The sequence below is a fragment of the Carcharodon carcharias genome, chromosome 7, assembly GCF_017639515.1.
Source record: "Carcharodon carcharias isolate sCarCar2 chromosome 7, sCarCar2.pri, whole genome shotgun sequence".
NCBI classification, from domain to species: domain Eukaryota; kingdom Metazoa; phylum Chordata; class Chondrichthyes; order Lamniformes; family Lamnidae; genus Carcharodon; species Carcharodon carcharias.
In genome coordinates this window covers 25,840,304-25,855,919 of record NC_054473.1, presented here as the reverse complement: position 1 = coordinate 25,855,919, position 15,616 = coordinate 25,840,304, and the positions used below count along the sequence as shown (strand labels likewise).

At 39.7% G+C, this 15,616-nt stretch overlaps 2 protein-coding genes across 6 annotated transcripts in view; one reads left to right on the top strand and one right to left on the bottom strand.

The window, feature by feature from the left end:
- Window positions 1-15,616, top strand: part of LOC121279878 (centromere protein P) — a 401,310-nt gene that overhangs the window by 316,735 nt on the left and 68,959 nt on the right. The gene's annotated exons all lie outside the window — the stretch shown is intronic.
- ecm2 (extracellular matrix protein 2, female organ and adipocyte specific) overlaps window positions 12,478-15,616 on the bottom strand; it is a 35,781-nt gene continuing 32,642 nt past the window's right edge. For all 5 annotated transcript variants that reach the window (XM_041191368.1, XM_041191367.1, XM_041191370.1 and 2 more), the window contains 3 exons: window positions 15,297-15,436; window positions 14,389-14,715; window positions 12,478-13,467 (listed from right to left, as the gene is read on the bottom strand). In XM_041191368.1, coding sequence (XP_041047302.1) covers window positions 13,296-13,467; window positions 14,389-14,715; window positions 15,297-15,436 — 639 coding nt within the window. In that variant the 3' untranslated portion in view covers window positions 12,478-13,295. The remainder of the gene's footprint in view (window positions 13,468-14,388; window positions 14,716-15,296; window positions 15,437-15,616) is intronic.

Here is a 15,616-nt window from a genome sequence, read left to right as displayed (position 1 = left end):
ATAAATACTGTGCCTACAAGAGCAGGTCAGAGGCTCGGAATCCTGCGGCGAGAAACTCACCTCACCTCCTGACTCCCCAAAGCCTGCCCACCATCCACAAGGCACAAGTCAGGAGTGTGGTGCAATAATCCCCACTTGCCTGGAAGAGTGCAGCTCCAACAACATTCAAGAAGCATGGCACCATCCAAGACAAAGCAGCCCGCTTGATTGGCACCCACCCACAAAAAATCACCCTCCATCATTGATGGACAGTGGCAGCATTGTGTACCATCTACAAGATGCACTGCAAGAACTCACCAAGGCTCCTTGGACAACACCTTCCAAACCCACAGCCACTACCATCTAAAAGCACAAAGGCAGAAGATACATGGTTACACCACCACCTGGAAGTCCCCCCCCCCCCCCCCCCCCCCCACCCCTGCCCAAGCCACTCACCATCCTGACCTGGAAACATATTGCTGTTCTTTCACTGTGGCTGGGTCAAAATCCTGGAACTCCCTCTCTAACAGTACACCTACACCACATAGACTGCAGCAATCAAGAAGCAAGCTCACTACTACCTTCTCAAGGGCAATTAGAAATGAGCAATAAATGTTTTCCTAGCCAGCAACACCCACATCCCATGAATGAATTAAAAAAAGTCCTTATTCCTACTACCCATGAAGGTATGTAAGTTTTTCTAAGTTCTCTGTGAAAGCTAAGTCAACTGAAATTTTTTAGACTGAGATGAGATTGATAGAATTTTGTTAGGTAAGAGCTTGAAAGTATATGTAGCAATTATGACCACATAAAAAGCATTTTGTCAAAGTGGGCCATGAGCTAAGAATTTGTGCGTCTGTGTATGAAACCCGCTTTTAGTTTGTGAGCGATTCAATTTAAAATAATCCAGCTGTCGAGCTTTATTCTTAAACAAGATCAAGGTTAGTTTATTACAAAACTACTGCTGAAAGTTAGTCAAGTAAGAATACTGAAGTTATGAGCTTGAATAGAGATACAAAGATTAAAATGCAGATAAAGAAAGTAAAGATACTTAAAGATGAAATTTCAGATCAGTCTCTGAGATATCTTTGCAGGCTTGTTGCTCGTTCCCAAGTGAAGGGTTGAAATGAGGTTTAGTTTAGCTGCAGTGTTGGCTTGTGAAGTTGAAGTGCCTGAGTTTTCCTTGATAGGTGGACTCAATAGGTAGAGCAGATCCTGGGAGAGAGAAAAGGCTCCTTTCCTTACTGGAGACGGCAGGTACCAACACTGGAAGATTGCATGGTTTCTTCCCAGCAGCCCAGAGGTGAACTTTCTCTGGATGCCTTACCCTGTAACTCGCGATGGCAGGGAACCCCAGCTCTCATATGCGGTTCATGCCTGCTTAGCTGAGAGCTATGTGTTGTTATTGTCATTCATACTGCCACACAAAATGGCTTCTTACAGCCTCCTTTTATACAGTTCAAGAACACAAGATGGCTTCTATCCCAAACTGTCAAATCATGCTTCCATTGTTAGGAATTGAGAGCCTTGGTCTGGGAACATAGTTCCATCCATTGTCTTTTATCCATGGTAATTAACCCCCCTTTAAATGTATTAGCCATGAACTTGATTGGTTCCCATTCTCCCAGGTTTGGGAAGATAGGAAAGAGCTATTCACTCCAGGGAAACCATTGTCAATGAGTTTCTGTTTAACCTTGTGGAAATGTGCATTGAATTTCAAATATCTTCACATGTCTGGATATGTCTACTTACAATCCACTTGGAGCCTTCTAAAAGTTTGACCAGATTGCAGTTCTGAAAGGTCATGTGACTTTTGGCAGCCATCTTTATGGCTTCTTGTGTCCATTTAAAAAGATTAGCTTTTTTTTAAATCCGTGATATCTACAACAACATATTTGTTATAGAACAAAGACAAATTTGAAGTACTAATTAGCCTTGATCTAACTGAATGGCAGAGCAAGCCCAAAGGCTGAATGGACTATTCCAATTCCTAAGCAGAAGAGTGACTGTTAAGGTAAATTTTGGGCAAGTATTGTTCTCTCAAAAATCCACATGATTTTCCTTTTTTATATTTATATATCAAAAGTGAAGTATAAAGGTGCTTAATTTTAACCAGAAAACATAAAATTCAACATTTTAAAGAAGAAAATAGAGTATCATAGCTTAAGTACAATCAAGTAATCTTGCTGACAGCAGGGCTGTTAATGTTGTTCAGGTTGTCACAGCACACATAACAGATCCTCTGGAAGACAGTGTAGCAATCCTGAGGAATATGTAGGACAGGTTGTGACTTCGCAGAAGATTGGGAAACATAATTCGGCTCAAAGAAACCCCACTCACACTGCTATTAATTTTCAGAGTAGTTTCAACCATGTCTCTCACAACTTTCATGAAAAAGCTGGAAGTTTGAGTGCACAAGGCCAAATCTTGGATAATAACTGGAATTTGTGCTTCAACTCCAATATCTGTATAAGCACAGTTAAGAGACTCACTAAATCTATCCCACACAAAAGACAAATGAGGCATGGATGCCCAATGTTGAGTTCTGAAAACATTGTTGAACCCCTTTTAGCAGGTGATCTGTTGCTGATATTCTCACCAGTAACTTAGTGCCCTCTATTCATCACCTTGAACAATGGGCTAACTGTGAAATGGAGCCATTAAACTCCCAACCCCTCATCCAGATTAACTTCTAGGAATTCACCATGAGTCTCCATACAGCCAGACTACCATTAACAAGCCCGTGCATCTCAGTGTCTCACCATCACCACCTTGAGGACAATCAAGGGTAGGCAAAAATTGGTGGCCTTGCCAGTAATGTCAACATCTCATGAAAGAATTTAAAAAATGACTCTGTTCTGTTTGATCTCATCCAATATTCGACCAGAATATTTTCTACATTTATTGTCATTGTTATATCGTTTTATTTTAATACAAGTGGAAAGCTTATTGTTGTTTGAAATAGAATCAAAGTTAGCTTAACTCATTTGAAGTTTTCTCCCACAAGATTGTATTTAATTACACTGTATTATAAGCTTTCAAATAAAATAAGTTTATGAAATAACTTCCCACAGTTGTGGCACTCTGCTCCCCTTGTTGGGTGTTCTTCCTGCTTGTGCAGGGTTCTCCTGCCACACCAGGAGTGTTTCAAAATGGCATTTGGCATTTTTTTCCTGATTTTCACAGGCTTTTGCTTCACCGTGCTTCTTCTTTTCTGTTCGACATATTGAATGGCTTCACTTTTTTTTGCCAAGGGACATCACTTTTGCCACAAACAACCATTCTGTATAGCCTCTTAAACTCAGTCTGTCATGCTATTTGCACAACCTTTGTGAGAGTTAAGCCTTCCCTTGTTCCTTATGCAAGCCTGAAGCTGTTCTGTATCTAGAGAATCTCTTCCTCCAGCTGTCCCAGTGTTCAGCCCATTGATAGCCTTCAATGCTTAGGAACTGTTCTGGGAGTGGCAATGTAGACTCCATGCTTACCCAAAGCTCTGGATCTGTTGCTGCTTCAGAAGTTTGGCTTATAGAAAGAGATCCGAACTCACTGCTATGTGGACTTTGTATCTGCTGCACCTATGGTACTCTATTCTCAGGTGAGTTTTAAATCTATTTTCTTCTTGTTCTTTTCCCAAGGATTTGTAGATCTTTCAGGTCTGCAATCTTCACTTTGAGGTTTTCTTGGGTCTTTTAGGCTCTTTTTGCTGCCACCATGTTTCGTATTAGAATCAGGTTTTGGATGGATTCCTTAAGGGTTTGCCTGTCGCCCTGAGAGTAGCACTATAACCTATTGTTTGTTAAAAACCATTCCTTTTTATTTACACACAAATGTGTCGGTGCTATATACAAGGTTCTACTCCTGCTTCCCACCAGTTCTCAGTTACCTAACCATGGACGTTTATTTAGTATCAGGTGCTCTTGATCTTAACCCTTCACCTGACAATTACTACGGCATATGTTCACAGTAATAAAAAGATGCATTTTGTTTTATCTATGAATGTATTTTAGGGCATGATTTATATGTAATTGTTTCAGTTAGTGCACATATTTATTACTTTTAAGGTGATACTTTAAAGCACATTTTTTCTACCTTGTAAATGGTAGGATAAATTCTATGTTCCTGGCCCAGAGTCCTGTTCATATCAGAAAATTGTGCAGGTGCATTCCTTGATTTTTAATCCATTAATGGGGAATTTTTCACTTCCTATCCCAGGAACACTGACATCAGCTGTAGTACCAGGATTTGTACTTTATTTTTTTCAGTTTCTTTCTTTTCCTTCAAAATGTGCTGACTGATGCTGAGGTACTGTTCCACAGGAGCTAATAATCATATAATCACAAAATAATGCAGCACAGGACACCGTTCAACCTATCATGCCTGTGACAGTTATTTCAAAAATCTATCCAATTAGTGCCACTCCATGTTCATTCTCCCTGCAAATTTTTCCTCTTCACGTATTTATCCTATTCCCCCTCGAAAGCTTTATGGAATCTGCTTCTATCATCCGCTCAGGCAGTGCATTCCAGATCATCATATCTCACTATTTTTTTAAAATCCTCATGTCCACTTCTGCTTCTTTAACCAATTACCTTGAATCTGTGTCCTCTGCTGACTGATCTTTTTGGCACTGGAATAAGGATTGGTAACCAGAGGGTTGCTGATATCTCTCCTCTGGTACCTTGCCCAGTCATTCTTATCTGAGCCTAGACAGGGAGTTAACAGGCTATTTAATAATGGGAAGCATCACAGCTAAGGGCAGTCCTGTCCTTACCTCATGTCTTGTACATCGGCATTTTTCAGAAAGATCCATTGGATAGCTATCAGGAATGGAAACCCTGCCTTATTTCCAACCCTAGCTGAGAACACCTACACACACCAAGGATTAAAACTAGAACCTTCCTTGTTTTTATTGTCCAGCACCATATTTATTCATTGAACCATTTGGGAAGCTTCCTAGATAATTTTTTTTAAACAGACTTGAGTAAAAACGTTTTTTAAAATCTTATTTAGTCCCTGAAGTTTGAGGCGAATATTTTCAATATTGAATGTGTTAACTTAATAAGGAATGATTAGTTTTCAACATTTTCATAATTAAAGACCATTTTCTTTTCCTTAAGTGTACATATCTCTTTACCCAGTACAATCAGACACCACAAGCTTAAAAACTACACAGCTCAGTTGTCTGAATGTGGATGACAACTTTGATATTATCACTTCCTGTTCACATTCCATGGACGTTGTGCAACAGAGATTAAGCTCTCCCATCCGATTTTCAACTGACAAAGCACAAAGATGCATTATAAATATTGGTAAAAGGATGGATGTTTTCTTCTTACTTGAGTAGTCCCAAAAATAGTCGACATTGAGAGGTTCAATATCTTTATTTCTTAATTTAGCAAAGAAAACAATTTACAAGTGGAACAAAGATTGGGCCTTCATAAGGCTGGAGTGTGTGTGAGCACCTTTTTAAGACTTTCAGATGTTCAACCGGATTCTGAGTTCCATCTGTCAAGAGTGCCAGGATTTGCCAGGATTACCCTGCAGGTGCTGATGCAGAGGAGCTACTATCTCATTGACTCCTCAATAAATTCTCTGCAAAACCCTAAATACCAAGTAGCAGCTGCAAAACCATAACTCTGTTGGCCTTGGTAGTCCTGCCACTAATCATACCTTTGCTGGATTTTTCTTCCCTCAAATTTTGAGACCAAAGAAAGTTATAGTTTACTGAGCAAGTGCAGATTTTTTTGGATTGATCTTAAACCCAATCTCTTATAAGAGGCTCAAAATTTCCTCTGAGAGAAGGTAATGTTCCTCCATTGACACCAACTGCAGCAAAATGTCATCAACATACTGAATCACATCATCAGGTCGTGAATGTGACCACAATACATGTGCTATAAACTGAAGAAACAAAGTGGGCGAATTGTGAAATCTCTAGGATAACTCTACCCAAGTATAATACAGTTCCCTAAAGGTGAATTAAAATTTGTATTGACTGCCTGGATGTCCTAGAGAGCTTCAAAACCCTTTTTTGAGATGTCCAAGATTGAATAGACAGCTGTGCCCGTAACTTGGACATCATAACAGGATAACTAACCACAAGAGCTTGCGAGAGGGCTGTACTTGTTTAACTGACAGTTATTGATAGTCAGTCACAGAGTGCAGAAGAGGCCCTTCGGCCCATCAAGTCTGCACCGACACATGAGAAACACCTGACCTATCTACCTAATCCCACTTACCAGCACTTGGCACGTCATAACATTCAAGGCTACGGGTCAAGTGCTCATCCAGGTACTTTTTAAAGGATATGAGGCAACCGGCCTCCACCACCCTCCCAGGCAGTGCATTCCAGACTGTCACCACCCTCTGGGTCAACTAAGGGCAACAGCTGCTCCCTATCCACCCTGTCCATGCCCCTCATAATCTTGTACACCTCGATCAGGTCATCCCTCAGTCTTCTCTGCTCCAATGAAAACAACACAAGTCCTACTTTTACCAGCCAGAGCTTTCTCATATCCCCTCTTTGCTCTCCTAATTGCTTTCTTAAGCTCCACCCTGCACTTCCTGCATTCCACTAATGCCTCCACTGATTTGCTTCCTTTGTACCTGCTATAAGCCTCTCTTTTCCTTCTCATCATATCCTGAATATCTCTGGTCATCCATGGTTGTCTGGGCTTGTTACTCCTTCCTATCACCCTAGAGGGAACTTGTTGAGCCTGTACCCTCCCCATTTCCTTTTTGAAGGTCCCCCACTACTCCTCTGTCGATTTCCCCACAAGTAGCTGTTCCCAGTCTACCTTGGCCAGATCCTGCCTTATTTTACTAAAATCCGCTCTCCCCCAATCCAAAACATTTTTTGCAATGTTTTTTGCAGTCTTCATGAATCATCAGGTTTCTTTATGGGCTATTATGGTGCATTATTATGGGATATTTACTTAGATAAATTCCTCACAGATCAAGGGATGTTAACAAATTTCCCAGTTATTTGTTCTGCTTCTTTTGGATGGCCCTCACCATTACTGCTACCAACATATCCGCCACTCTCCCACAATCATGCTCATTTTGCATCCAAACTTTCTGATGTTTCCAAATTATATCGTCTAGACGTTGGTCAGACCTCTAATAATTGGGGAACATCCTAGAGCTCTATGCTTTTACAGAAATTACTGTATGCATGTTCTATAATGATTTGCGACATCAATGATCAATCTCCTTTTTGTGATTCTGTTGGGACCCAAAAACTGACTCCTTGTGTATGCCTGCTTTATGCTATGGTAATTCAAATTTAATGTTGCCAATTTGCAATTGGAGGGAAACGGCCACCTGTGCCAAAATGTCTTGCCCCACCCAAAATAGCTGCAAGCATTGCCAGCTGAAAAGAGAAATCTTCATGGTAAATGGAACAGAAAGTCCTGGCGTCCACCAAAAAGTTGTGTCAGGGGCCTCGTACCAAGACTGGAATACGTGGTCTACCCTCTTTGTCCTACTTAAGTTGACTCAGCAGCTATCAAGGCTTGTCCCCTTCGTTCCTCCTTAAAGGGATTTGTAGGGTGCATTTCCCTAGCCTGGTTATTACTCTTTATTATTTTCTGTAGGCCCCTGTACAATTTCTAATCATCTCAGAGAAGTGGAAATGATGCTCCTTCGTGTTGTATCTGTTTAGATACCTGTCCATAAGCAGCTCCTCCCTGTGACCAGCATTGTTTTTTGACATATCACAGTTATCACAGTTTTCCTGCATACAACAATCTCTGGCAAATTGACTCTTGTCTCTGGCAGCTAAATCAATTTTTCCCCAGTTTCATTCTCTCGTTTTTCAGGAATGTTTCTGTTCACTTTGTTTTTGGGATTTCTGTGGGTTTTTGCTTGAGAAGGGATTCCTACTTGGTGTGGAAAGCTGTCTGAATGTCCCTCCCTATTGTTTCCCTTCATATAATCACGTTTAACTCCACAGCTCACTGCTGGAATATATAATCACAAGCAGGGCTTATGAGGATCTTATACTTATTAATCACCGAATCCCAAAATGTGGCGCCATTCTCTGTCAACTCTACCCTTACTGCAATAAAAGCAAAATATTGCAGCTGCTGGAAATCTAATACTAAAAACAAAGCGTGTGGGAAATACTCAGCAGGTCTGGCAACAACTGTGGAGAGAGAAACAGAGGTAACATCTCAGATTGAATATGACTCCTTCAGAACCCTTTCTACACTTGTTTATTTCCAAGCTTATAATCACTTGTCTTGTTCATGCCTGCCACCACTCTATACCTCACTGCTCCAGATACTGTATTAACTCGATCTGTACGGTTCAATAAAGTACCTGTTCCTGTACACTCATGGCAAAAACTTAAGGAGTTATGTAGATGATGTGGCAATGTACCTTGTGTTAACCGACAAGCATCCTTGTCTGTCAAACTGTAGGTTAACCACATTGTCCATCCTATGTTTAACAGTGGGGTGGGGTCACCTACACCCTCATACTTCAGCAGTTGTGTACCCATCTGACACAACTCACTAAGAGTCAAGTCTCTATTGATCTGCTGGTCCTAATATTTGTCAGTTGTTGTTCCTGTACTTGTGTCAACTTTACCCTTGTGTCACGAACACTTTAATCACAGAAAATAGTTCATCTTCAAAGACTTAAGACCTTCTGGCAGAATTTGTGTTTTAAATTACACTGACCCTTAAAGGATTAATGCAGGACTCTGATTGCTATGACTGGAAAAAAATATCCTTCTACAAGAAAAGGTAATTAAGCAGTTGAAAAAACCTCTTTACCTAGACGAACTGTGTACAAAGGGGGCATCGCATGGGTTTTATGGTTCTGGGAAAAAAATGCCTGGAAGACTGTTTTTAAAAGTAGGCTTTGGTTTTGCTTTGAGAAGAGAAGGACCAACTGCTTGAGAAGGAAGACAGCAGCCTTTTGCAGTCCAGTCAGTCTTTAGCCGGAATTGAACATACGCTGTTCCTGAGGTGCCGTACGTGCTGGAATTGAGTATCCTTGAGTATTCCATGAGTCCGTCTGAAAAGCCATGCCAGAGTCACTGATTGTTTCACGGATCAGTACTGAGAGACCAACTGTATAACCCAGATGCCATTTCAAGAACTCCATCATCCATCCTTTGCCTTTGAACCATTAACTTTTGACCTTTTGGCTGAATTCCTCCATTTGTATTCTTAGTTAATTGTTTCTTTGTGTGTGTGAGAGACTTAGAGTATCTCAAAAGAGTAATTAGTATAATTTCATATTCTATATTGTATGTTAATGAGCTTTGCCTTTCTATTTGACAAGACTGGTTTTATAATAAACTAATAAGTTTGTTGTTTATTGCAAGAAGCCTGATTAAAGTCTCTTTCATTCTGGGTACCAGTAGTGTAGGTAAACAATTGGCCATGTTGGTAGGTTAAACTTTTAAACTAATGGTATGACCTGTGGAGTAGTGGGGCTAGATCAACTGTGAACTCCTCCCATCCTGGTCATAACACTTGGGGCAGGATTTTCTCCCGTCGGGGGTGAAGTTGAATTGCAGACGCACACAGGCACGCCTCCGATCAGCGCTCCCGATTGGGGGCATGGTGCCATTTTACGTGGGCGGGCCAATTAAGGCCTGCCCAGCGCAATGTCCACGTGGAAGCACTATGCGCTCCCTGTGCGGGTATGAGGGGGAATCCCTAAATCGAGAGTGCGCTCATTCATGCATGCACATGAAAGAGCGCACTCATCTCCCTGAGGCAAAATGCTGCCTCAGGGAGATCGGCTGTTCTGTCACAAATTTTAAAAATAGAAAAAAAAAATTCCTGACATGTCTCCTCATGTAACACTGTCACATGAGTTGGGACGTGTCCATAATTTTTACAAAAACATTAATTACATTTTTTAAAACCTCATCCCGCCATTGGATGAGGTTTCATGCTTTTTCTAATTCCCGCCGGGGCTCCTGGCCTGCCTGCCAACCTTAAGGTTGGACGGGCAGATCTATTAATTAGCTAAATGATTCTGTCAGTGGCCTCAATTGAGTATCCTTGAGTATTCCATGAGTCCATCTGAAAAGCCATGCCAGGTCAATGATTGTTTCACGGATCAGTACTGATTTTGCTGCGTCCCTGCCTACTGGAAAATTTAAATGGGGCGCGGTGACATCGGGAGTTCAGCCCGACGTCACCGTGCCTCATTTTATGCATCGGCGAGCGGGCCCCGCCCCTTCCCGGCCACCGACAGGAAAATCCTGCCCTTGGTCTTGACATTTTTAGTTCCTGGAATTTTAGTGAACTAAATAGGTCTCTGCAGCTAAAAAGAGTTCTAAAAATTGACTGCATATACGAAGAGTTGAGAGAAATAATTCTGTTAGGGGAAATTTAAAAATTGTCTCGCATACAGCCTTAAAGCTCACATAGAGGAACAAAGGGTTTCCAGAGTCAGAGGGACAGCCACCATGGCTGATGACTACAATTTAACCCATAAACATCTAAACCAAAACAAATTTGGGTCTCTTACCACAAAGAACAGAGGAAGCTTCCAAAGCAATGGACAGACAGTGAGGGAGATACCTGAGCCAGCCAAAGAGTCACAGGGCAGTGCAGCAGAAGCTGATCAGCCACCTGTGGGCAATGGTGTCCCAAAGGACATGGGGCTGATTGGGGACAAACCTATCCCTAAGGTTGCAGAACAAGGGAAGTCAATACTCCTTAAGGCAAACCAAATTTGTGAAAACCACATAGGAAGTACAATTACAACTAACACAGAATTCCTCAGTAAAACATCACTGGATCAGGTTCAAAACTTAAATCCACCGGAACTCAGCAGTTCAATTTCCATACACCTTACAGGGGTTTAAAAACAATACACCCCCACACCATCAACGTAGAAATACAAATCATCAGTGGATCAGAACCTAAATGATCAGACTCTTGTAGAGGCTAACAGAGGGCCCATTGAGGTAGAAAGGGTCAGGATGGATCACATAAAAGCTAAAGAAGGCAAAACCAGGCCACTGGCATTTAAAGAGACCAAGGCAGGGTCCAGAGAAGTTAAAGGCAATGAAGGGGCTGATTCAGAGGTCTGGTTTGAATAGGGACAGAAAAAGTTCATAAACCAGCAGACAGTCAGTGAGGGAGACACCTCACTGAGTTGAAGAGCCACAGGGCAATGCAGCAAAAGCTGGCCTGCTGCCTGTGGGCGGTAATGTCCCAAAGGACATGGGACAGATTCAGGACCAACCCATCCCAAAACAACAGAAAAGATGAAGTCAATACTTGTGAAAGCCACAAGGGGAGTACAAGCACACCCAACACAGAATTAACCACAAAACCATCAGAGGATATGGCTCAAAACTTAAATCCACCTGAAACTAGCAGTTCAGTTTCCAAGGCAACTGGAGTTTAAAAATAATATACTCCACACCATCACCCTAGAAATAAGAATTAGCAATGGACCATAATCTAAATTCAGACTCCTGGGTTATGGAAGCAGCCATTAAAGCGTTAAGAGCTTCACAGGCAACCAAACAAAACAATCACTGTAATTTACGTATTACAAGCTTCAAAACAGAATCCAGCCTTGTGAAACCTGACTCCTGTGAACCTGACTCCTCCTTAGTAGCCAGCATGAAGTTTGAACTTTCACCAAATGGTAACGGTATTGAGAATCATATGTCTGATGGGGTTATCATTCCTGAAATCTTGTGCACTGATTTTAATGAACATTCACCAGATAACACATAACTGGGGATTTTTAGAAAAGTACCAGATTACCATGTATGAATGTCCAACTGTATGAAGAAGTGAATGTATACATTGTTCTTTTGCTTAGCAAATAAATCACGTAAAAAAAAAAATTATCACAGATTCCAATTTTTTCCTGTATGGTAGAGGCATGTCATGTTCCAGTATTTCATGGAGTTTCAGTCAATACTTTATATTTTTAAAAACTGACAGTAAAATATGACTGCCTGAGGATCACCTGATTTCTATTGTAGGTTGAAACCACGCCTTGTCTCAAGGGGGAACAGAGGATCCTTCGAGACTGATGTTGACTCAATGCCTTTCCCTGAAACTAATTCAAAAGAGTATTATCAATTGAATGGGTCTTTCAAACACACTGGCTATCTCAAACTCTGAAGGTGTGAAATGCACAACACAGTATGTGTGTTCGACCTAACCACCCACCTTATTTGGAAAAGGACTTTGACATTGTACAAGTCACATGATGAGACAGCCATACTTTGTTTTTAAAAACAGCAAGAAGCTGTTCTGAAAATAGAGTTTTGTCAGAAAGCCATCAAACGATCTGCGAGTCGCCTATGCAGCCAAGGTAGTAAATAGCAATACCTTGAAAATAGGAGGACTCCCTACTACCTGTTCCAACTTCAAGTTCACCTGATAACTAATCTCTTGAACTTTGACTACAAGAAGCCTTGCAGCTTACTGAGAATCAAGACCTTTACTTAAAAGCATCAACTCATATGAGACCAAAGGCCTAGCATGAAAGAAACCGTGATAATCATAAATTGTAATTGTATTGTTTTACCTACATAAGAACATAAGAAATAGGAGCAGAAGTGAGCTATTTCGCCCTTCGAGCCTACTTTGCAATTCAATGAGATCATGGCTGACCTTCTACCTTCGTCTGTATCTAAATTTTTTGTGTGTGAGTCAAGTGAGTGAGACATTGCATTTTAAACATTCGGAACAAGTATGTGATAATAAATGAACTTCTTGTTTAAAACTCACAAAAAGCTTAGTGCTGGAGTTATTTAAATTGGGACAATCATTCTGAGGATAAGAAAATACACACCTTTTACACAGAAACATATTCATCACGGGCAGTAAAAAGGAACACACAAATTATGCCTATGACACAAAGAATAGTTTCAAGGGATGATACATAGCAAATCAAACTTAATTTCTAAGTAACATTCATTAAATGATTGAGGGACCTACAAATGAGTTTTATTACGTATCCATATGTTCTTTGTTGGCTATAATGGATGCATAAGTAATGATTAACATAAACTGTAAACTAGATATAGGTTTAGTGTAAGTTTCTTGTTGGTATGTGGGAAACAGTTACATTTGTTTTGACAGGAGCACAGATAAACAAGAATATTTAAATCATAAGCTGCTGCTGCTTGTAGTTACTCCTGCCAGGAGATCTAATGGCATGCTATGCCATGCTCCACCGTCTTGAGCCATCCTCACACACCCACTGTAGCTTGTCTGCAACCAACTTAACCAACTACAATTTAAGTCATATATCAAACAAAATTTTTGCCTCAAAACATTTATGGATAAAAATGATTTCCACATTTGGAATAGTTATTTTTTGACCTTTTGTGGTGTCAAGATAATACTTGAATATAATTCTACACAGCAAAAGGCAGTTGGTGGGATTCTCCGTGTGTTTATGTAATTGTTTTCAAGATGAAGTGTTCGAATATTTGAGTCATCTTGATCATTTGCAATGCAGATGGATTCCAGTGGAACGCTCCTAGTAAAAAAAAATCATTTTGTGTAAGAAAATAATTTTTTTTTAAGAATCTCCCTTAGTTCAGTCAGCATTTTGATGTTTAGCTCATTATTTGGATTCAAATGATCTTTTGATCAGAGGTGGGTTTTTGTGCACTATCTCAAAAGACAAACACAGGGATTACAAATTTAGCTATTCTAAGATCCATATAGAAACTCCCAGAGGTCCATTCTTTTTGGGGATGGATTACTAATAACATATAATGAGAAAACTTGAGTCTTAGATTGGAACAACTGAACTAATATACGGACGACACTATCCAATATGCCGACACATACATGTTCTGATACTGGTTTGCTGTTACATGTCGTAAGATATTGGAAAGATAAATGTATGTCGATACGTAAAATGAGCTCACTACCTTTTGGTTTCAGTTTACAGGGGGGAAATGATGTGAAATTCAATAACATCACATTTCTCTAAAATGCCCCAAATTGTTTCACATATATCAATTACTTTGAGCTAACATAATTGTTCTTATTCAAGTAAACATGGCAATCATTTTGTTCAGAATAAGATCCTGCATACAGCAATAAGATGAATGACAAACAAGTAAGTCTATTTTTGTTGATGATAGTTGAGGTAGGAATGTTGGTCACCACACAGAATAACAACCTGTTCTTCATTAGATGGCACCATGGAATCTTTAACATGTGCCTGAACAGACTGACTGTGCAACACCTGAATTTGCCTGAAACGCCACCCCTTCAACTGTGCAATGCTCCCCTGTGTTTGCAAGACTACATGCTCATTTCCTGGGGCAGGGTTTTAAACCACAATCTTCTGATTTAGATATCATATTTTTCTTCATCTATGGCTTAGTTAACCCAAGGACAATGGACCTGTTACCAATAAGTAGTACCTTGAATGATTTTCTGTTACCTGATTAAGTTGTCATTCAGTCTCAGAAAGTGAAGTGCCTTCATTTCAGCAATTCCAACAGGAATTTTTTTCAACATATTGTGATCCAAAAACAGTTCTCTCATAGATTTGTAAGTGCCAAAGAAAGAAACTGGGTCAATTCCATTGCTGGTTAGCTTGTTGAAAGAGAGGTACAAGATTTCTAATCCTGGCTTCATGTGAGCAAACACGAAGCCTGGAATTCTTTCAATCTGGTTATGAACAAGTATAAGATACAGCAGACCTTTGGGTAGGTGTGATGGAACATGGATTATCTTGTTGTGTGAGAGATCCAGATATTCTAGGTTCCTAAATGATGAACAGGAATTTTTATTTACATGAAATACAATTTGCTTAACTTTACACTCATCTACAATATGCAGAAAATTATATCCTATTGAAGTCAAAGGTTAAACTAGCAGATGCCAAAGATCAATTGCCTTTCACTACTTCAATAACAAAGATATACCATTTAAAAAATCTAAAATATTGGCATGTATATTGAATTAATTTATTTACTGATTGCCTTATATCTAATTAATATGTCACTTGTACAAGATACTAAAACTTAGTTTTAAAGAGAAAGACGAGTTGACAATTGAGTTTTGACTATAATTGGCTAAGTACCTTAGATTTGTCAACTGGAAGCATTTAACTGTCTCACTTTGTACAGATCAGATGTTTATAATGCACTTCCTGTAGAACTGTTTCCATGCATATCTAAGAGTTTCATTCACATTTGATAATCACTGGAATGCATTTTTACATATTGCTTTACATTTTTTAAAAAAACTTCTGACTGAACTAACCATCTTTATAATTTATAATGACGTGTACAGAACAGCATCAATTAATAGTTGCAAGTGTTTAACTGGAATCAAAATACTCACTCGAGCTTTATCCAAGCAAATTGTGATATCCTTGTTTCATCAAGCTTATTATTCCTTAGAACCATTACATTCAAATTGGTTGTCTTATTCAAACTAACTTCAGATATTTCTTCAATTTCATTTTGTTCAAGGTAAAGCTCCTGCATTTTCAAAAAACAGGCATATTTCATATCAAAAGAGGAGGAGAGTGGAGTATATAAAGCCCATTCATGTAGTGCATCAGTGATACTTATTTAAATATTGCATTAAGTAGGTTTTATAGCTTTACAGGAAAGTTAGAAATTATGCATAATGCTTGCAAAAGTAACAATTCTATAGGT